The 23,439-nt window shown below is 37.7% G+C and overlaps 1 protein-coding gene across 2 annotated transcripts in view; it reads left to right on the top strand.

Annotated features, from left to right (window-relative positions):
* Positions 1-21,913, top strand: part of FHIP2A (FHF complex subunit HOOK interacting protein 2A) — a 36,352-nt gene extending 14,439 nt beyond the window's left edge. Inside the window, exons 6-18 of one of the 2 annotated variants that reach the window (XM_074907797.1) lie at positions 944-982; positions 2,756-3,049; positions 3,897-4,093; positions 5,257-5,371; positions 5,477-5,553; positions 5,657-5,849; positions 7,077-7,246; positions 8,112-8,255; positions 9,978-10,068; positions 11,783-11,926; positions 16,289-16,429; positions 17,465-17,568; positions 17,660-21,913. In XM_074907797.1, coding sequence (XP_074763898.1) covers positions 944-982; positions 2,756-3,049; positions 3,897-4,093; positions 5,257-5,371; positions 5,477-5,553; positions 5,657-5,849; positions 7,077-7,246; positions 8,112-8,255; positions 9,978-10,068; positions 11,783-11,926; positions 16,289-16,429; positions 17,465-17,568; positions 17,660-17,765 — 1,815 coding nt within the window. In that variant the 3' untranslated portion in view covers positions 17,766-21,913. The remainder of the gene's footprint in view (positions 1-943; positions 983-2,755; positions 3,050-3,896; positions 4,094-5,256; positions 5,372-5,476; positions 5,554-5,656; positions 5,850-7,076; positions 7,247-8,111; positions 8,256-9,977; positions 10,069-11,782; positions 11,927-16,288; positions 16,430-17,464; positions 17,569-17,659) is intronic. The other variant, XM_074907798.1, reaches the window with a different exon arrangement.
* Positions 21,914-23,439: the final 1,526 nt, after the last annotated feature.

The following is a 23,439-nucleotide window of genomic DNA, read 5'->3' on the forward strand; positions in this document are numbered from 1 at the left end:
ACATCTCTCCAAAGCAGTCTGTTTGTATCTCTTAGTTTTGCTACCTTCTTGGGCTTTTCTTGATCAATTTCTACAGTATTTCATGAATATAAAAACCTGAGTATGTACAGACCCAGGATTTCCTTTGTCTGATTCCTTATCACATAGTTTGTTGACAGAATGCTGTTTATATTTTAATAAAATCTTTCACCTATACTGCTTAACCAATAAGGCTGTATGACATAACTGTATCTCATGGGCTTTGCTTTTGTTGTGGAAGTAAGAACTGGAAAAACTGCATTCTACTTTTTTAAACCTTTAAAACCCATATACTAATTTTATCTTGAGTTTAATTTATTCTTTTCTTTAAACCAAGTTTTCCTTGTGTAGAAAGAACATACATAGGAATGTTTGACTTATCACCTCTATCTCAGTCATTATTTTATGCTAAACTTGTTACCTCCTGTTTTACCCTATTCATTTATTCATTAGTTGCCCCATCTCATCTCATCCTAACTTACATGAGATACTCCTTGCAACTGGTTGTTCCATGCAAAGGGACACTTGATTCTATGTGTTTCAATTTCTGCTCTTGAGACCTTAAACAGGGTCTGGTATAGTGTCCATTAAAAAGTTGTACCTTCATTTTATAAAATGAATAACAGTTTCAGGTTCACCTCTACTTTCATTACTACAATTTACCAGCTTTATATTTCTCAGCATGAATTAAGTAGTCTCATTAGCTGTGATATCACTTGATTTTTTTCACAGAATTCTTTTTAAATCTACCTGAACACTAGACATGGCATCATCCACCACAGATTTTGAAACTGATAGTTATTTATCACGAAAATATAATAATGTATTTTTATATTGTCTGCTCTCTGCTGTTGCTGAATTCACTTGGAGGAGTACATTGTCTAGAAAGCATTGAATATGTGTTTTATGTAACCTTTTCTATTAGGTCATTCAGGATCCTGTTTTGCACCTTTACAGGAGGCAGGTGAGCAGCTAAGCTGCAGAATTGCATGATTAGACAATAGGAAGCTTAAATACACGCAGAAACTCGTGCATATGTGTCGTTCAGTGTGCAGACTGCTTTGTTTTACCGGCCAGTGTAAGAGTAATGAGCTATGGACAAATTTCTAGGGGCGTTTATACATTTATATATTTTAGGTCTTCTCATCGATGCCTTAGCTAAACAAACTATGGCCTTTCAAATGACAGAAGAGTCCAGACATGAGATAAAATAAGTATTTTATAAAATAATAGCTAATTTTTGAAAGAAGTAGTTTTTCTCTTTGGCAACCCTGCCTGCTACTTGAGTAGTGCCAGCAACAATGTATAATCCATAATTGAAATGCAGTTCCAGCCTTTAGTTCTGCTTTATGTGCAAGGCTCATTGTTATGATTCAGATATTCCTGTATATTGATAAAATGTCTGGAATGATTCTGGAATGATACTGGAGGACTTTAGAAGATTTAGGGATAGACAGCCATGGTTCAGACACACACATTTTGGTTGCTTTGCAGCCTTAAGCATTTCACACTGTAAAAAAAATACTTATGTTGAAGGAGTATTTTTTCTGCTGTAGTCAAAAATCATAGTATTTTACAGCATGCAGTGTGCTGCTTTTACCACTGGGTTGTCTCTCCAGGGAGTTGGTTATATGAGTGTATTGCAACATTCAGTACAAATTCTCCACAATGAATGCACATCAATCGCACAAGCATTCCCAGCAGTTCTCTACTTTGCTGCCTGAGACTGTCATGTAGTTAGTCCCTGCTGGTTTGTATGTACTAAATGCCATTAACCCCAAATGGTTACTCTTCTAAATTATTAATGCTTGAGATATATTTGTAATAATTTTGGTGTTATCATAGAGAAGGACAACCATTTGGATTTATAATCTCACTACTGTACTCACTTGAAAAAATGTCTTGTGCTGAAGTCTAATTTATGGTTCTAATAAAGTATTCACCTGTGCTTATGCCAGAGGAACACTGAGTTCTTGCCTTGCTGTGAGTTTCTTCTTGGTACCACAGAGCACAAATTTAAGTGTCTTTTTCTGTGCTGGAGACAGATTTATGGGAAGACAGATGGGTTGCTTTCTTTCAGGCTAAGTAGAGATGCTTTGTAGCTTCTGAGAAGGTTCTCTGTGATCTGTTGTAGTATCCAGTGCCCAATGCTAACTTCTACTATCTTCTGTCCATTTAATCTACTCAACTTTTTCTTCATGAGAAACAAAACTTAAGGGCACTCTTCTGTCATAAAAGATGTTTTTTTCCTTTTCCCGTTGAAGACAAAATCTCAAGAAGTTTAGAATGAGTTTGACTGTATGACTTCAACTGGAAATAGTGTTTCAGACATCAGATGAATTTGAGGCCTTGACGTAGAAAGGGATGTTTTATAGTATGTGCTAAGGTCTAAAGGTGCACTCGTAAGGTAAATGAAAAACTTCTATCAGAGAGTGGGCAAATCAAGTGAATATGTGCCTTCAGTGGTGGAGAGAAAAAGATGCCATCTCTTTGTAAATGGCATATTCAGCCTTGAAGCAAAATGGTACAGGGCTTAAGAGAAATTTAAACAGATTAAAAAATGTTCTAGGTTTAAAAACTCCCACGCTCCCACAACCCATTGCATTCTACATGGTTACTGTATCCAGCCTTGTAGAGAAGTACTTCAAATGCTGGTGTAAAAAATTTGCTTTTAGTAAATTTCTGCTTCAGGATGAACAGTAATTTCAACCATGTAATTCCAAAAAATGCTTTGCAGAGTAAGTTAAAAGCAATGGCTTCCAAAGGATCAGCAAGTGTAATCACAGAAGACATGCTGAAAGGCCAAGAGTCTTTGACAGCAGACACAGGACAGGCCGTTCAGCCTGAAGAAATGCCGAGCGCTGCTGGAGCAGAGCACGTGGAGAAGGAAGATGATCTCCTGCAACAGGCGGATGATCTCTCTTTCAGCATGGATGAACTAAATGTCACATCATCACCCGAGTCCTCCACCGTTCGTCCAAATCAAGACTATAATTTAGTGAATTCTCTACTAAACCTCACTAAAAGTCCTGTGAGTTGTTTTTTTTGTTCTGTTTAGTGTGATAAAATTAAATAGTTTGGATGCTCTGTGAAGTGGGCGGAGGGAGTGAATATACACATATGTACACACTGTATTTTAACTATAAAAAGTAAAACGAGGGGTTTTTTTGCAGGCAGTTTTTGTAAATTGACAGTTTTCTTTGCCAATTCAGATTACAGTAAAAATATTATTCTAGAAAATTGATATTAAGTTTGTTGATGATAATCTGGTTTTTTGAGCAACTTGTGTAGGATGCTGCATGTTTCACAGACCAGCTACATAGGATAATCATTAGGTTAAATATACCACATGAGAATATTTAAAAAATTACTTTCAATTGTACTGACTTACCGAAACTCACTTTTTTTGTAATGGCACTGTGCTATTTCTAGAGGCTTGATTTCTTTTAAAAACAACTGCTGTATGTCTTACCCAGCTCCATCCTCAAATTCATAGTCAGATTCTTTTAGAAGACTTAGAGAAGAGTTAGGTAAGCCTGTTAATTGCTACAGCAGGGTTGAGAGCAGAAACCCGAATCTACTGATGTACCTCATTATTGTTAAGTGATAGTTTACATTGTCTAATATCTTGGTCTTAAGCTGTCCTACATCACTAGTTCTATCAACCTGAAGGTTGCAGTTGTATTCTTAGTATTTGACATGGATTCAGGTGAGGTTCACTTTGTACCATCCTAAGTTCTAATGACTGAAACGGCAACAGAAATAAATGCATTCACTCACTGGGGGAATGGAGAGGTTTTATTTGAGAGATGTTTGCTTCTTGATTTCAAGTGAGCTTCATTCACCCTCTGATTAATTCTTCCATGCCCTTCTGCCAGGACGGCCGGATAGCAGTGAAGGCCTGTGAAGGCCTCATGCTTTTGGTGAGTTTGCCAGAACCAGCAGCTGCCAAGTGCCTGACACAAAGCACTTGTTTATGTGAATTGTTGACAGACAGGCTGGCCACCCTCTACAAAGCCCTGCCTCAGTCACTGGATCCCTTAGACATTGAAACAGTGGAGGCAATTAACTGGGGGTAAGAATTTTTTTGTTGTTTTTAATATCCAAGGTGACTTTACACCCCTCGCTAAAACTAATTTTCTATAGGAAGATAAGATGTATAAAATACTCACACCTCCATGCTAAAGTCTCAAGAGCAGAGCTGAGGTACCAGCTGCAGCATAGTGGTACGACTTCAGGCACCCAATGTACGTGTGATTTCTGACGTGGGGCCAGGTTTGGCTGCCAGTCCCTTGCAGAGTTTCCTCAGGGGCAAGTTTTTCCACTGAATTACATTAGCTGTTTATGGTGGTGTAGCTGTAATATTGGGTACAGATTATTTTCTCGTTCAGATGTCAAGGATTTAGGAAACATAAACTTCTCACTGTACACAGTGAGCACTGTAAGCTGCTGCAGGGGGCAGGAAGGGTGATAGCAAGTGGTTGTTGCAAAATGTTTGCAGTAAAAAAGAAGAAGGAAAGAGTTATTGCATAACTCGATCGGCATGAAGCAAAAGATACATGTCTGTTATCCTAACTGCTTGCATGTTAGATTCTCAAAGCATTTCTCTTCCACATTTTTCCTTCATTATTATGAGTTGCTTGCGATCTGTTAGTACTGAGACAAAAAGTAGGTATTTGCCAGATGCCTACCAAAATTTCTGGTGGTTGGAGTCTGCAGTTAGAAGGGGAAAAACCTACAACTTTGAATACTGGGATCAATAATTACTGGACTGCTTTACCAAAGAAAATGGTGAATTTGTTTTACCTTAGAGCCTTTAAATTGAGATACATTTTTTTTCTGAAAGATACAATCTAGTTCAGGCATACACTGTGTGGTTTTGGTGGACTTGGTCGAGGTCGCTTACAGAGTAAAGAACAATTGCCTTAATTTTATGGTTCTCTGACTACAGGAGTTATTGATTCTGTTTCTGTGGTCTGTGTTTCCTGTGAGAACAAACTAGGTGATCACTTCTTTTCCCTTCTGGCTCAAGAAATACTTAAACAAACTGGAGTTCTTCTGCTGTACATAGCATGCCACTGGAAACCTGTATAATGATAGCACTGCCAGAATAGTAGAGACTAGCAGAAAAGCTATTTTAATGTTCACTTCACTGCAAGCAGATCATTAATTATTCTGTTAAGTTCAATAAGAATTAAGTCCAGGATTCTTCTCAGTATTTTTCCCTGTGTTCTCTAGTTTGGATTCCTACAGCCACAAAGAGGATGCATCTGCTTTTCCAGGGAAAAGAGCATTGATTTCATTTCTTTCATGGTTTGACTACTGTGATCAACTCATCAAGGAAGCACAAAAGGTTTGGAATGTTTACAGATGATACAAGTATATTCAGCAAATAAGTACTTCCAGTTGTTTCTTAGCTTTTGAGTTTGAGACATACCATTTTCTACTTTTGTTTCAGACTGCTGCTGTTGCTATGGCAAAAGCTGTGCGGGAACGATTTTTCATTGATGTTATGGAACCCCAGCTGATGCAAACGTGAGTAGCATCCTACAAGACACAGCAGAACAGAATCTGAATCAAGTTGATTGTTTTTTCAGCTGAAATCCACTACATATCTGACATGAAATTTTTTGTTCAGTTCAGAGATCGGAATCCTCACATCAACTGCACTATTGCATCGCATTGTTCGTCAAGTGACTTCAGATGTCCTGCTGCAGGAAATAGTTTATTTTATACTTGGAGAACACAGAGAGCCAGAAACTTTGTCAGACATCAACAGACATCCGTTGCGACACAGATTAATCGAACACTGTGATCATATTTCTGATGAGGTGAGAAGTGATAATGACATAATAATGTCTGCTGGCTGGTTCTGTTTGCGTCGAGTCTGTAAAAACGCCATTGTGAGGTCTTATCATATTTGTGTCAGCTAACATCTTTGCCAAGGAAAAGACTTCTGACTGCCAGCCCTACAAATTCCCTTTTGAAAATGAAAGCCAAGCTGTTTTCTCCAGCTAGTACTTTGTTCCCATTGTAAAGATTCTTTACTAAATTTGCCCCCTATGCATATCTAGTTAGACTTGCTCATCTGTAAGACAGAGCAAAATCAATTTCTGTAATTGCATTTTAATTCACGTTTGGTTATATGTTGCATGGCTGTGATTTTTCATGTGACAATTCTGTCATGTTATCACATAAGGTATACTTAAAAGCTTACTATTTTTTATATAAAGTAAGTGTGGTCAGAGAATATACACAATGCCAGTTAAAAGATGATATAATAAATTTAAGCTCTTTACCTACAGTAAAATTGCTAAAATAATTTACTTCAGTAAAATCCCTCCTCAGGAGCTGCTTGTTTCATTTTTACCATGAAACAACCTCCACCCTCTACTTTTTCAAATAAAAACCAAACTTGCCTGAAATACAGATCTATGGCTTCACATGCCCATTTTATTCAGGATGCTTATCCGCTCACCCTGTCAGAATGAGTTAACTGCATAAATTCGCTGATTTTTGCAAAGATAAGCACTCTAAAGCTGTATTTAAAAATTGTCTCTATATTGCTGAAAGCCAGTCTCCTTTTAAAAGCCTACATAATATCACCATGTAAAAATCTTAGCCTATAGTTCTAGTCACAGTATCCCAGTATTACTTTGTTTTATTCTGGGTTTTTATTGCTAACTTCAAGTCCTGTTCTGTGTCTGACTTCCACAATGATAACCATCTTCCAGCATGGATCTGATTGTAATATGGAACGCTAAGTTGTAAGTTATATGAATGTTCTTGTATTGTTGTTTTGGCAGATTTTAGAGCAGTTTTTGTTTTACAGGAAAAAAAATAGATCCACATACTGATTTTCATATATATGTGAACTCTTCGCCCATGTTTATACCACATTCAGCATAACAATTTCATAATTTTTCTTAGGATTTTTGTTTCCTTTCATAATGTAAATAAGTAATTGCAATGTTCTAGGTTGTACAAAACAGATACAAGGCAAAAAGTATAAGGCAGTGGTGCATCAGTTTATTGAATTTTTACTTTTTATGTTGCAGATCAGCATAATGACTTTACGAATGTTTGAGCACCTTTTGCAAAAACCCAATGAGCATATTCTTTATAATTTGGTTCTGAGAAATTTAGAAGAAAGAAACTATATGGAATACAAGCCTTTCTCTCAAGAAGATAAAGATGTGGTAGAGAATGGACAGATTGCAGGAGCAGTGTAAGTTTCTTTGAAGGGAATTTTTCACAAGTTAACGTGGATCCTTAATTTTAGAACAAAACAGGTTTTTTTCAGTAATTGAAAGAAAAGTGAGTGTAGATATCACTTTGAGTGCTCTATGCATTAATCCATATCTGTAAAGCGATGCAGAAATTACTGTATCAGCAATTTATGGAAATTTTTAGAACAGTGACAGAAGAGCTAAAATTGTCGAAAGCCTCTTTCCGGAACAATAGACACTCAAAGGTCTTCATATGTCAGTTTACTTATGCATGTACCTAGCTTAAGTCTATGCATATTTGTATTATCTTCAGTGAGAGTATTCTTGAAGTCAGTCACTTAGGTGTCTTGCTTACATTTATGTTCTTGAATCAATTTTTGATGGAAGAACTTTTCTGGGATACTTTACATAAAATCCTTTTCAATATTGTATGTAAATCTTGTAACTTTTTTTTTTTTACTGATGGAGGGGTAGGGACTAGTCACACCAGCTATTTTAGGCACCTTAATTTAGATACTTCCAAGTCATCTGAAATAATCTAATTATTTCCTGGAGTATAACTCTCATGTAAAAAATGAGGCTAAAGAGTTTAAGTGATTTAGTGCAGTGATTTTGTACGAGTCAAAAATGTCTGCTCTGTTGTTCAGATAAGTTACGATTTTTCTTCAAAACAAGAGTTTGTTGGGTATTTTTAAAGGTTGGTATTTCTGCATATTAAGTAGGTAAAAAGATGTGCGTATGAGAGTATTCTGGAAAACTTCCTTTTTGGAGAAAAAAAAAATGCATGCCTTTTGACCCAGATATTTTCCTGCCTTCCATAACATTCTGTGAATGATCGTGTTTTTGTCTAATATAATCTCACAGAGACCTAGAGGAAGATCCGTTGTTTACTGATCTGTCTCCAGATAACACATTGTCAACTCAAGAGTGGCTCAGTGCTTCTCCACCTGTCAGCCCAGAACATTCAAAAAATGATGGGAAGACTGAAGTTCATAAAATTGTAAATAGGTAAGTTGAAACAAACACTTAAAGAAATCTCTGAATGTGTGGGTGTCTGCACAAACTGTGGAAATTAAATGTACTCTGTAATGGATGTTATTCTGTGCCAGCTGGTAAAATGACTCCACAGAAGGAAATTATGTGGCATTTTATCAGAAAGCCACTCCTGAAAGATTAGAGCTTACAATAAGTAAAAATAATTCAACGTAAATGAGAAGAACTTTACAGCTAATAGTCTAGTTGAATACTCAGAATTCATGATGAAAGCCTCACTGATTATAAAACTTTTTCTTTCAAAAATATTTGCTATACTTAAACTGCTGGTACAGGACTTGACCTTCCTGGAGAAGTCTGGGGAGTCTTGCCATAAACGTTTTAGGGGAAAAAAATCCTCAGACTTCCTGAAGTTTCTTAAACACATTATATAAAGGTAAATAATTTGCCATGCTAAAGATAATCTTCTGTTCCCTGAAAATCAAGGGACACCTCTGTCACCTGTAACATACCTTCATGCATGTTAGACATACTGCAAATTGTTTATGACAAAGAGGACAGGCTCTGCTCTAAGCAACTTAGTGATGGTAATTCTCTTAGCAACTAGTATTAGGACAAATGCTGTTTGCTCTGTTAATGCATGGTAGCAAAGCAGCACTGGTATTTCAGTGCTGACCTATCTATTTACCCTGAAATAATCAAAGGTGTTGGCCAAAGGAAGCAAACAGCCCGAGGACAGTCAGCGTAGAATGGCATCGCTGCCTCTTGCCCTCTTTCCCCCCCCAACTGCTATATATAGTTGTCCATGGACATGGTTTGGAGCAAAGACTCAGAGAACACTCTCCTAAATTAACCTTGTGTAATCCCCTTCAGTTCACAGAAACGTTTTCAGGATTTATAGTGTTTTGCAAACTTGTATTTTTCCAGATAAGATGAGCTCCGTACGAAAAATCAGCTATTACATATTTCTGCATAGAAATCTTACAGGAGCCTCCAGTAGTCCTTGGGGTGTGCGGAAAGCTAAAATTTGGAAACAGGATCAGAAGACTGAGTTTTATTTTGCTGTCCAGAAATTTTAGGTTTTTATGTTTAGTTTTTATAGTCAGCTTCTCTCTAATAAGATTCAGAATTTCCTGGTGTTTCTCAGGTCTGGTACTGGTGAAGTAATAAGGATATATAGTATTTACACAACATACCTGGGCAAAGGCAATGACATTTGTAACTAGGACATTGATATGCAAATACTCCTCTATATTCTTAGATGTTAATTTTTTTACCACAGCAAACTATGGTAAATAAAACTGACTATGCAGTAGGTTAAGAGTTTTAACTGTAGTTCTTCTTCTCTTTTGGCTCATTCATTCCCCAGTAAATTTTCCGTATGCTTTAGGAAGATGGAGTCTGACCTTTAGCAAATACTTGACCTGGTTATGAATATTCCTTTTCATCTCCATTTGGTCTGCTAATTCTCAGAGAGTGCTTCCACTGAGGTTTTCACCTGTAGTGCTAGATAAAAAAGTTCTGAAGTATATTTCTTGCTGTTATGAACAGTAGTTAGAACAGACGTGTTTAAATAGATACTGTATTTTCTGTTCTTCACATAAAGTTATGGTAGAATCTGTGAATTAATTGACCAGACAATTCAGTATTGTGCACAGTGCTACAGATGATGAGAAAGTATTGATCTGGTGCTCTGTGGATTACACATGCTCATTAATGTACTTTTTTTCTCTTTAGTTTTCTCTGTCTTGTACCTGATGAAGCTAAGTCGTCGTACCACGTGGAGGGTACAGGTTATGATACTTACCTCAGAGATGCGCACAGACAAGTAAGTCAGTGAAGTCTTCCTTAGTCCTTGAGAATTTGAAGTGCTTATGAAAATGTACAACTGGTTCTATAAATAATCCTACTAAATGCATCTTTTAGTAATAGAAGATGGGAAAATTAAATTTTTATTTTCTAATGAAAACTCACCTTTGGAGATCTTTTGACAGGGAATCTATGTTGTATTACTCTAGTGGGAATAATGGATGACATTAAATGCATTAACATTCATATAACAAACACACTGAGAGAAGATCTGAACTGCAGATAGATTCTTAATTTGCTTTTGCATTTATCTGCATTCTCTTGGAGAATTGCCTGCCAAGCTGTTTGAAAGGACTAAAGGGAAATTAAAATGCTGCATAGGAGTTATGCAATCTGGGACTTTAAAAATAAAGGCTCATCACAGGGAATGCACAGCCTAAGGCATTCAGGTTTGAAGTTGGGAGTTTTGGTAGGTAGGGAAAGCTTTATGATTTACTGTTTTGAAATAAATGGGGCGGTTGTTTTTACAAACATAATTAAAGTTTCCTTGGTCAGAGGACAATCACTGTTTATTTTCAGCTGTCTTATTGAAGCCGTGTGCCATCTTCTAGAATAGAAAAATTTATACAGAGTAACTGAGAGCACTGTATTTAGTAGGTACTTCAAAAATTCCATAACCTCTGAATTAATGATATCAGCAGTTTAAGATGGGAAGCTTGGATTTCTGTATTTATTGTATTGTTTTATCTGTAGTGTTTTCTGAAAAGAAAGGGAATAGAAAACAGAGAATGCGGAAACAAAGCTTGATGTAAAATTCCCCCATGTTCTGTTCTTTCTATGCCAGAAAACACATATCATCTTTGTATTTCTTCCATGCCCTGGGACAAAGACTGTTCTGGGAGTTATTAGAGAACAGAATTGGTTTCTGTCACTTCCTGACAGTGATATGGCTACTCTTAAAATATTTCCCCCCTAAGAATAGCCCTGCCTATTGCTGTTATTACATCCAAATAGCTGTTCTGCTTCCATATTTCTATTCCTGGAAGCCTGCACATGTAGGTAAGCTGCATGCACTGAAGAATTTCTGAGTCTGTTTTGTCTCTCTTTTGCTACTGTTTATTCCTGTGTTCCTTATTTTCACTGCTATATCCTGTGCTCCATTCAAGGTATAATTCCTTGAAAGTGAGACATCAGGCAGCCCACAGAAAATCAGAGGTAGAGGTTGAGAAAGACTGTTACGGGTGATAGGAAACAAAGGGAGGAAGAAGACCTGAAGTACTTATTTAATTTGTATCTCGTGCATACACACGTGCCTCTCCTGTACTGGGAACTAGGGAGCAATATGGATTGGATAGGAAGATAAGCCACACGTAAGACAGTGAAAGTGTAGTAACATACAGACAAGAATGTATATGAATGCAATTCCTGCTTTAGAACAACTCTGATTGGGGTGTGTATTATTGGCTTTACTTTGTGTTTTGGCTCCAGCTGTTTTAGGAGCCCTGTTCTCCACTCATTGTGGTTTTGAAACTACCCTAATAGCATGACTGTCAAGAAGAAAATGAGGTGCCTGCATAGAAACCAATCATGTTTATTTTAGAATGACGCTTTTTTGGGGGCTTAGATTTTTTTTGCAGATACAGATTATGGTTTTAAGGTGTACGGACAATTAAAAGGAAAAAAATGGTTTCTGAGGAGGTTTGAATCTGTTTTCCTCAACTACTTTTTTCTAGTTCCGGGATTATTGTGTCATCTGCTTACGGTGGGAGTGGCCTGGATTTCCCAGATCTTTGGAAAAGTGCAATTTAGAAGCATCATTTTTTGAGGGACACTTCTTGAAAGTCCTGTTTGAAAGAATGGGAAGAATTCTTGATCAGGTGAGGAAAAGCAGGTTATTAATTCCATTTCTGTGATACTTTATCACTACTAAAGGGCCTATCTCCAAGGTCCCATGGATTCCTAGTGCTCAGATGTCTAATATAGCATCATATTATTGTGTTATGTCCCATGTCCTTGGTGCAGGTCTCTGTAGATTGCAGGATGTTACAGTGATCAGCAACACAAGTAGAGAACAAAAACTTGCTTATCTTTGTTACCCTCTTTTTTATGTACCAAATGTTTTCTAGACCAGAAATATATTTAAATTGATAAGTAAGACAAGAATATCCTTTAAGTAAAAGAAGGTAAGATAGTATCTTAGCATAACTGATTCTGTTTTCATTTTCTAGCATTTACACTTAGAAAACATATACTTTTTCAGTAAATAAAATATTGTACCACTGCTTTCTGCCATATTTCAGTGAACTTCAATCTGAAGTTGTGTTCTGGAAGCAGTTTATGTCACTGTATAAAATGAAAAGAACTTACTGTATCACTGCTAACATTTCCTCCATTTTTTCAGCTAGAAAAAAACTTAACCAGTGCATGGAAAGTTTCTAGAAGGTATCCTTTTCCATCTGCAATGTAAAGAAGTCTTTTTTCCTGTTTCATTATCTCCAAATAATAAAAGTATAGCTGCCAAGGGCAAACAAATGAGATATGATCTAACTGACTCCTTGGAAAGGATATGTGACATGTCAAGACCCAGATTAATACAAAGGAATTGAAAGAAAGTGAATTTTCCTGATGTCTCTTTCTGTATTTAGCCAGCCTGCATGACCTAGTCTTTCTGGGTAGAAGCAAAGTGAAGGCTCAGGGAGGTGAAAAGGAGGTTGACCTCTGTGAAAGCATAATGTTTCTTTGCCTTCTCTAAACTCTGGACTTTAAGTTAGTCAAGTCAATGTTGCTGCTTTAGATCAAGAAGATAACTTTTCTTGACAGTGAAAATGAGCCCTGAAAGTGTAGATTACCCTCCCTGTAATACCAGCTGGAGTTGCTACAGATACAGTAATACCAGTTTCAGAAGTTTGTACAATTCTTTTCTGTTTTGCATGTGGAGCTATCTAACAATAAGCTGTGGTAGTGACAGGTTTCGTGGTCATAAGCAGGACAAAAACCATCTGAACACATAAATGCATAGGAAACATGTCAGGAAGCCAGTAGTAGTCTCTAGGTCAGCTCTGTGAGTGTTCAGGGGAGAAGAATGTTAGACAGTACCAACTTTTATAATTCAGAAGTCAGAAAAGAAAGCCAAATACTTCCATCGCTACACTGTGTATTCTCAGGGTTTTGCTTCTAGTAAACATGTTCTGCACATTTCACTAGCTGAAATGGTTACAGATTAGAGTCATGGCGAAAACTGGGTATCATCAGCTCTTAGGAAAAACAAGCCTCATGCATATGAAGACGTTGAGCAGTGACACATAGATTACAAAAAGTAAAGAATCCAAGTTACACCCCCCAAGAAACACCTGAGTGTCAGATACGTACAATTACAACAAAAGTAGCATCTGGCATGGAAGTGCAGTGCCCATTTTGATATACTACCTGTCAGCATGACACATATTTGGGTTAGTCTAGCAAGGTGCTATGATCTGTTGTGTCAAAAATGGTTCTTGACTCCAGAAGAATTAAAATTAACTGCCTGAATCAGACAGTAGGGGTAAATTCTTACTGTATTGTACCAAAACCCTGTCCTAGAAACCAAACTGAAATTCCTAGGGATGTTCACCGTGAAACACATAAATTGTATAGAAAACCAAACCAAACCAAAATCTAAAACCACAAAACCTGGCTCCTATTAATGACAAACCTGACATGATGGGTGCTAATGTCCAGACAGAGTGAAAATGCTGAAAAGCCCTTAGTGGGGACAAAGTACTCCTTACAGATCGTGTTCAATCTCTTTTTTGCTTTGTCGCAGTGCTATAGGTAGTTCTTGTGTTTATCAGTAGATACAGAAAACTTTGCAGAGGTGGTAGGTATCATTAACCTAGTTTCTGACAGAAGATAGCTGAGGCACACAAGTGAAGTAACTTATTTCAAGGCTGTTCAAATCCAGTACCTCATCTGCTAGACAGTACCTCCTCCCTCTTGTTAATATTATACATTTCTATGGAACTGACTTTTTGCTAAGAATTTTGTAAGAATTTCCTGAACGGCATATTTTGCTGGTTTGAAACTTTTCAGTTATAGAGAAATTTTTTAGGATGTTATCTGATATAAGGGTGTCTTACTGAGTCTGCTGACATATGGACAGAAATAAAAGCTCCGTGTGAAGAAGCAGCTTTCCTTAATGCTCTCAATTAGTTCAAATCGCAACAGCAATCTGTCTGAACAATGCAGCACGTGTTACTGCTTTGTTTCCTTCTCTTCTTGTGAACACCAGATAATGCTCATGGCTTCAAAGCTTCCTAATGAATTGACTGACTCAGACAGCTCTAAAGACCTTCTCCTACAGTTCAGCTATGTAGGCAGTGGAATGGATTTATGGAAGGAATTTGCGTCTCTCTCTGCAGAGTAACTTTTCCACAATAACTCAAAATGTAGTGATCTCTTTTAACCATAACATCTCTGGTCCAGGGTCTGAAAGCTTCATTTGTTAGAAGATTGAGATAAATCTCTTGCTGGAATGTCAAGTACAGAAGTAACTGCCACTGACTGGGAGAAATATGTGCTTTCACTTAAAAAGATCTGTAAGACAACTCCCTTTGCAATGCAACAGTGTGTGGTAATGAATTCAGGAACAAGGTATCTAAATATTAGTTAGGTCTCCACATCTAGTCAGTTAAAATTTTATCAGAACAGCCTGAATAGTCTCTGGAGCTGTTAGACTGAAAAGCAAGTAGGTGTCTCTTTTAGTGCGAAGTGAATCACCATCTCAGCTTCCTTGACTGTATTGACTGAAAGCTTGACTCAGTTGCCTGAACTGAAGTATCTGTTGCCATATTTGTGATGCCGAAGTTATTCCCACAAGCTTGTGGTTACAACACAGGTCTTGCAGGATCCATTCTCTGCGGAACCGTCAAGAGACCAGCAGATACTCTTGAGCATCTGAGATGGCATGAGATGTTTGTGTGTAGGCAAGCGTATCAAGTGTCAGATCACTGCTGAGTAGGCTAATGCGAGCTTAGACATGTAGACATATCTAAATATATCTGTCTTAATCTGAAGCTGAATCTTCCAAATCTTACAGTCTGGGAAAGGGAAGAATCTGTTCTCTGATTCTTCAGTGGGATGCTAACTTGAAAGCACAAAGATGATAATTTGAGGCCATAAAATCATCCTCTTCTGGATATGATTATGCCAGTGAGGACGGTGCTGCCAATATGCAGTCAAAGAGCTTGAATGAAGCAGCTTTACAGGGCCCTGTAATCCAATTCAGGTAAAATCAACAAGGTTAAGTTAAACCATCTGTATGTTGGTAACATCATCAGACTGGCATAAGGGTATACCAAGGGAATATCTGTCCATTTCTTGTCAATGTAGTCTGTTCCACCACTGAGTAGACGGAAGGAAATTCCACTGGTTTGCAAATTTTGGGCTGAATTAAAATGTCAACTTGTTTTCACTGTGATGGCAAAATCAAAGATGGAAAAAAAATGTACTTCAAACATAAAGAAGCTATGCTGAAGATACTTGCTTTTATGGAGATGAGTTTCTCACTGGAATGGTAAAATCCTTTAAGCTAGGTACTATTTTTTTCCTAGAAAGTTAGGTACCGTTTTTTTCCTTATAACTGATTAGCATCTTCCAGCATCTGACAGTGTTGCCTCTTCCATTTGGTAGATTTGGGGAAAGGAGGTAGAGAAGTGCAGAATTTCATGCTGCTTACCCAGCCCAGGACTGTCTCGCCTCCCGTAGCATGCTGCCACAAGATGACCAGGCCTTCTGCAGTGGTTCTTTCCAAGAAAAAAGGCCTTTATTAGCCATATTTCCAAGAAAACCTTTATTAGCCATAAACATGAATTTGCCTCTCTGAAGTTCCTGAGCTTGTACACTTTACAGTTATGCAGGAGAAGCAAGCAGATGTTTCATATAGGCTGATACTATGCTATTTGTTTAGCTACTGAGCTGAAGAAATATCTTACAGAAAGAGGACTAATCCTACAATAAACAAGTGTGCAAAAGCTTCAAGTGACTGTAGCGATTATACAGATAATAACATCTAATACCTACCTATCATATTTGCATCACTTCTGTTGTGGAAAGCAGAGGGTTTGGGCCTGTCTTCTCATCTAACTTTTTATCTTTATTTATTCATAACCCTATATGAGTTTCTGGTAGTTAAATAAACACTGGATGGATGGAAAGAAGCCAGCATGAAAATAACTAAGCACTGTCTTTTCATTTTTTTGCAGCCCTATGATGTAAATTTACAAGTTACGTCAGTGTTGTCCAAACTGTCCTTGTTTCCCCATCCTCATATACATGAATACCTTTTGGATCCTTATGTAAACCTAGCTTCTGGCTGCAGGTCTCTCTTCTCTGTTATTGTCAGGGTGAGTAAACACAGTTAATATTTAATTTTTACATATGGCTATACAACAGTGATATATTTAGTAACTTTGTAGTTACTGGTAGTAGTTGCTGGCTAGTTTAAGTTGGCAAATGGCTTCTCACTGAAAGTAGATGCTTACACTCTTGATTTGAGTCAAGATTTTGGATTTTCTACCAAAAACATTGAAAAATGTATTTCTGTGTCTGCATGTCTTCAAACTTGTTTGTTTGCTAAGTTTCATTGTGTAGATCAAAACATCCCCTCTGGCAATGATGTTGCTTTAAACTGGACCAGGTAGTGCTGTAAGAACAGGCCAAATACAGGTTTGCACCTGGGTGGAAAGAGATGGCTTTGACTGACACACAAGCAAAGGACTCTCCTGAATACCCTGTGCCTGGATGGGTATCTCTGCTTATCCTTTTTTTTCCTGATGAAGGCTGTTCTTGGCAATGGAGTCCTTGATTTACTGGAAGTCCCCTTCCACTGCCTCTCTGATTCCATCTCCTCCTGCCAGACCTGCATCCTAGAAGTGCTGGCTGGGTGCCTGTCACCCCGCAGTCTTCTCAGTCAGAGACCCCTTGCCTACCCCACGCACCAGCTGTTATTAAGCTGGTCGGGAGCCTATTAATGATGCTTGCCCAGTACTAATGGAAGGATTAACTCCCTTTTTCCCAGAAGCCCTCCCCATTTCAAAATATAATCTTCACTCTCTCCCTTTGTGCTTTCCCTAAACTCAGGAATTTATTGGTCAGTTGCCTGCATCAGCATTTACTAAGACAAATTAATCGTTGTCATAATTAAAATAAGTGATACCATTTGTGGCAACAGCTAGTAAGGCTCAAGAGTTCCTGTCCTTTTACATCTCTTTCTGCGCTCACTGTCCCTTTTTTGGGGCAGTGGGGGTACTCTGCATGTTGTTTTGTGAGCCTGTGAGGATGCTGGAGTGGGTCCGCATCCTGGGCACTGAAGGCTGTGGTTTAAGCTTGCTGCCAGGCACTCTGCAAAGGTGTTATTTTGTGTGTTGATGGCATTACAGGTCGTTGGGGACCTCATGGTTAGAATCCAGCGCATCCCAGACTTCACTCCCAAACTTCTGCTGGTCAGAAAACGCCTGCTGGGCTTGGAGCCAGAAGGGCCCATGTGAGTAAATACATTGTACGTTCTCCAAGACCCCTGGCTGTTTCTAGTGTGTGCCAGTCCTGATTCTCTGCTTTTTTTTTTTCTTTCTCAGCATTGACCACATGACGTTACTAGAGGGCGTGATTGTGCTGGAAGAATTCTGCAAAGAGCTGGCAGCAATTGCATTTGTGAAGTATCATGCCTCATCTACACCATAAGCAGCCTTGATGAGTAGCCAGGCTGTAAAACCACCTAGCTTGTTTCGGTCAAAAAACTATGGACAGCACCCAGATGAGAAGAGGTGGTGCCTCCTGGCGAAGTGTCAGTTGACATTTGGCAGAATTGGCAGAGAAGTTATTTTCACCAGATGTTGACGCTGCAAGAGAGGGATTCAAATGGACCTTAGAATATGATTGAAGGCATTCTGGGAGAAACCAATACATAGCATTTCTAGCCACTGTGTGAAGAGCTGTAAAAGCTGCAGGAAAAACCACAGGCATCAGACCTTGGTTATTCTGTTATAATGACAGCATTTAGAGAGTTGGGTCTTTGTATGTTCTGGGGCTCACATGCACCAATTCGCTTTTTGTGACCATATTACTTTTAAAAAGCAAATTAATTTTATAACATTTTTATGTCTTAATTCTTTTCAGTTGGATATATGAAAGGAAATCACAATTATAGTTGCAACATGTATTATTAAAAATGAACAGGTTAAAAAAATCCACCAACCCATATACAGTCAGATGTATTAATGAGGGATCATTTTTGGTTTGGTGAATCTTAAAGACCATTGTGAGCTTGATTCCCTGATGGGTTACTCCCAGAGATATATCAGTATAAAATCAATACTAATGGAATTAATCCCAATTCAGCATCACAACCGTAACAAATATATCTGAAATGTACGTGTTTCTAGTATGTTTGTCTCTGTCATTCCAAGTGACTGCTCTTCAAGTCATCTGTGTAACTAGATTTGCTTTAGGTTTTTGCATGTGAACTCTTGTTGCTTGACTTATGTCACATTTGCAGAGAAGTTAATTATAGGTCGTTAGTAGTTGTTGCTGAAATAGTATTTTTAATTTCTTTAGAACTGGTATTCAGCCTGATTTGGTTTAAGAATATTCTGTGCCTTGAAAGTTGGCAGCATAAACATTCTGTCATTTTTAGAAATATTTTTATTGCTTATCTAACCATAGCAATAGTGCCCAGCAAAAGATTGACTGATGCCAGTTCAGATAAAGCGTTGATACCATATATAGGACCAAAATTTGTGCCTGCTTTTCGTAGTTCTGGGATGCAGAAATGTCTCTCAGTGAATCGTTTTCAGTATCAGCCAGGGCAGGCATTCGCACTGCAAGCGGAGGGCCACTTGGACTTGAGCAGGCTTTGCTCCTGTTTCTCCAGCTCGAAGGCAGCCTGCAGTCAGTCAGGTCCTGCTGCTCACTGCTGCTCACGCTGGCGGGTTCAGGGGGCCGAGCTTTAAACCTCAAGCCACACGGAGTGACTTGGGTGCGAGACCTGCCCTGCTCTCTGCACATGTGTGTGGTGTCTCTGTCCCCTCCTGTGAACGTGACAGCATAGGCATGCAAGGTAGAGTTTAGCTCCTTGTGTTTACATTGCATTTCTTTGTCTTTCCTACTATCCTGTTTGCACAGCTAATGCCCATTTCAGATGGACTAATTTACTCAGTGACTAAGTTTTCTGGATTTACATGACTGTACCTAGAATCAGATTCTGCTCTGAATCCGTGCCTTTGAGGTCTTGTGTTTTTTAATATTCATGGAACTTGGCTGTTGAGAGGCCTTTTAAGTTAGCAGGTTAATTAGAACAGTGTCACAGTTAATGGGCTGAATTTATTCTTGTCACAACAGTGAAGAGGGTCCTGCTGTAAAAGCTTCCAGTAGAGGGTCAGCTGGAGAGAGCAGTTCTGGAACTGGGGAAGCATTTTGGCACGTAGAAGCTCTTCAGTGGCTCCCTACACTGGGAGGCTTTTGTGCAAAGTGTTGCATTTATGTGGCAAACAAAAGCATGTTTTATTTCCTGACTTTTTTTTTTTTTTTTTTTTTTTTCTGAATTTAGCCCCAAAGTGTTTTCAGGTCAGAGTAGCATAGTAGGATGAAGTTTAAAAAAATTACATTTTTTTCATTTTTGTTCTTTAGAAACATAATGTAGCAAATAATTTTTAGTGATATGTATTGCAGTCAGTCCATATTAGAAGCTTCATTAATGTAATGTACCTGACGCATAGTTTAGAACTTGTAAATGTCTGCAGAGTGATGTCTAATACATTTGTTATAAATAAGGTGCCAATTCAGTAAAGCAGTTAAACATAAACTTAGTTTCAAGAATTTTATTTCTAAATCACAATATTTTACATAAACAAAGTTAAGCTATTGAGTACAAATGCTGATGCTTTACTGAATTTGGATCTTTATTGGTTTTGCTTGAACTTAATTACTTTTTCCTTAAATTTTCTATTTTCATTATTTATTTTTTTAAAGTGTATGTTCCAGAATACTTTCAATGTTCCAATTTCACTGGAAACTGGAAGTGATACTACTACTATAAATGAAAGTGAGAGAAATATTAAACAAAACTTGCAAGAGCATTCCAAGTAATATAACGATTTATAAAGCCATTCAAGAGATGCCTGATCTCAAATGAAAGCATTAACACCTCTGTTGTTGTTGTTCCTTTCACTGATACCTGAGCTCATTAAGGAATTGTATCAGTCATCTTCTGGAAGGACTTCTGCAACCTCTGTGGCATTTTAATGCAAAACAGTCTGCCAAGCTGTAAACGCAGTTCCTTCAAACTTGTCCGTGAGAAAAATAGGTAGATATAACTATAAGCACTCTTAAATTCAAGATGTAATTGTTTGGTCTCCAGCAACATTGGTGATGTTCTTGCAAACTAAATGTTACTTAGTCGATAAGTTTATCAGATGGATCCATCCTGATGGAAGTGAAGCAATCCTTAAAGTTGCTTTAGCCTACAGGGCTTTTGTGAGTGCTGCCTACAAACCCTTAATTGCCGTACATGATGACAATGACCTTTATTTTTTATAAGTGATTTAATCTTCCTTAAGAGATGGAACTCATTTAATTATTTTTTGTGGTGATACTTTTCATGCACTTTTTTTTTTAAAAAAAGGGGGTTAAAAGTTAGTTCAGGTCCATGTTTTCACCTTTCCGATCTATGCATGTCATTGAGGTGCCCGTTTTGTTTCTCTGTGTGTGTGTTTGTATGTGGTTATTTATTACCCAGAGATGGACACCTGAAAAAATATATGGCCTGAAGTTCACAGCACGTGCAGATCCTCCAGATGTCAGTGGGAAATGCAAGTGCTTATCACCTTAGGAAGTACGGCCACTAGTATTAGATTGAAATACTTGAGAGGTAATACTAATTTTTTATTTCAAAAAGCAGATCCAAACCACATTTTAATCTTGATGCACATGTGTGTAAATAGGCACATTTTTAACTTTTTTTCCACTTATGGTATGTATTTGATTTAGACTTCAATGTAGAAAATTTTGTAATAAGCCATGTGCTAGCTCTGGTAGAACAAGTTTGTCCTTAGTTTCTCATATGACTGTAATATTCCTGGTATTCAGATACTGTCTGTGTAATATTCTTACTCTGTATTTGTCTGTGCAATATAAAAGCTGTGACTTGATACACAGCTTGAGTCTGGTTGTACATCACCTATGTATATATATACATATATATATATATATATATATATATAAAAAAGGACCAGAATCCCGAGCTTGCTTACACTATGATTAGTGTAAAGATTGTCACACTTGATTTTACAGGGCACAAGTAATCATGGAATGGCTTTGTAAATGCGTGGTAATTTCTAACATGACCTGCTGCGTAATTTCACAGATGACATTATATTATTGCTATTTGTCTTGCTAAAAGAAATACTAAACCAAATTGCTCGGTAAAATTGAAGGATTATGTAGTAGACTTGGAGCTACGTGGAAAATCCTAGTCTGATATTGCGTATCATACAGGGTTTTCAAACCGTGATCCTCAATGCTTCCTGTGCCCTGTGAAACAGTGTAACTATATAAAATATATACTCCTTGTTTTGCCTCCTGCCTTGTTTACATTAAACAGAGGATATTCAGTAAAATTTTTCTATTAAACTTTTGTGTAGGTCACTTACTGGCAGTGTTGCCAAGGTTTCACAAGTGTGGGATTTCCAGTGAGGAATTGTTGAAACAGCTACATTACCAGACATACAATATTAAGTTTTATGAAGGAGGTTGTGATAAATTCCAACTTTTTGTGCTAAAAAATGCATGGAGGATTAAAAGGGATATTCTCAAAATAAATTAATTTCATTGAAGCAACTGCTTCTATTATTACTGAATCCCTAATAGGTTTGGTATGGATGACCTTGAGACAGAAGATGTTTTAACATTTTACATCATGCCTTTGATCCTGAAGTCCTTTCATTATTACAATTTGAAGTCCTTTCATTTATTTTGAGTCTGTCACTGCAGCATCTTCTGGGATAAATCTGTTTCCTGTACTGTACTGTGCAGGGCTCGAAGTGAATCAGCATACTTTTGCCCATGAAAACTGGAAGCTGAGGGAAACAGCCAGGATGGAGTCATCCTGAACACAGATTAACGTCTGCTCTTCCCGGGAGCACTAATATCTTCCAAGACTGCAGCTGGTCAAGACCTTGGTTTTCTATTGCATTTGAGTGCAGAATGCGTCAGTCACAACATTAGTTTATTGAATTGGGTACAAATGTCATGTACGTGAGTTAGAAGCATTTTTTCCTTCAGGGGCTCTGAAGAAAGCTTTTAAAGATAGTTTTTATATATATTTAAAATGGCATTTGGTGGGTATTTTTTCTTAGTATCTCATCTAGTTTTGGTGTCCTTCAAGATTTCATCAGCTTTTTAAAAATCTCATTGCTCTGTAAGTTCCCCTCTGAGGGCTACACTTGGATGTTAAGCCGTTCCTCCTTCTCAGTATTTAACAGCTGCAAGTGCTCTTGCATCTTTAACAAGAAGAGCGCTACAGCAAGATGATACACTTGACAGCTTTTTTTATAGCTCTCAGCATCTTTCCCCCCATCCTCCTGGGTCTCAGAGATTGTCATCTCCCACCCCAGATCATTTATTGCTGTGCCTGCATGAGGCATTTAGAGATTTAGGGACACTCTGCTTCCTCAAGCAGTGAGGAAGTTGTATCAAAATTGCACTTTTTTTATCTTCTTGCATTTTTCTCTTACTTTAATATCCTTGAAGTCACTGGATTATTGAAGCATGATAATCTTATAACACTTGCATTCTGATGCAAGATTTTGGGGCTCTACATCCTATTGGAAAAAATTTAGAGTATTTTCAGTGTGTGGCCTCTACTTCATATTCATTAAGTCATTTTACAGATTCTAGGTTGAAGTTCTCAATGGAGACAGAAGTAGCACAGGATCTACTGAATTTGTTAACCTTTAAATATTACCAGAACTGGTGCTGTCAAAGTCTCAAGGATTTTGCTAGTTTGGTACATGATCCAATTGGATTAAAGTGGATTAATGCTCAGAGAAGTGAATCTGTCACAATTTGTACGAGCCCTTTCGGCCTAAATCCGTATGTTCCTGGCGCATCCTTCGTCATCTGAGGTTCCCTTTGAAGGATGAGAAAGAAAACTGAAGAGCAATTTAGGAATTGAGGGAAGCATATGGTGGATTAAAGTTTTCAGGTATCGTAAGATTCTTGGGAATGCCAAAAAAGAAAGAAAGTGTGAAAAGTTAAATTTTACAAGTTTGGACCAGTTGCTGGCATTGCCTTTGGAGTCAGATCTGTGAGGATAAAATGATGCATCTTGGAATGCAGTATCTCACCAGGCTATTTAAAT

Source organism: Athene noctua, chromosome 5, assembly GCF_965140245.1.
Source record: "Athene noctua chromosome 5, bAthNoc1.hap1.1, whole genome shotgun sequence".
NCBI classification, from domain to species: Eukaryota; Metazoa; Chordata; class Aves; order Strigiformes; family Strigidae; genus Athene; species Athene noctua.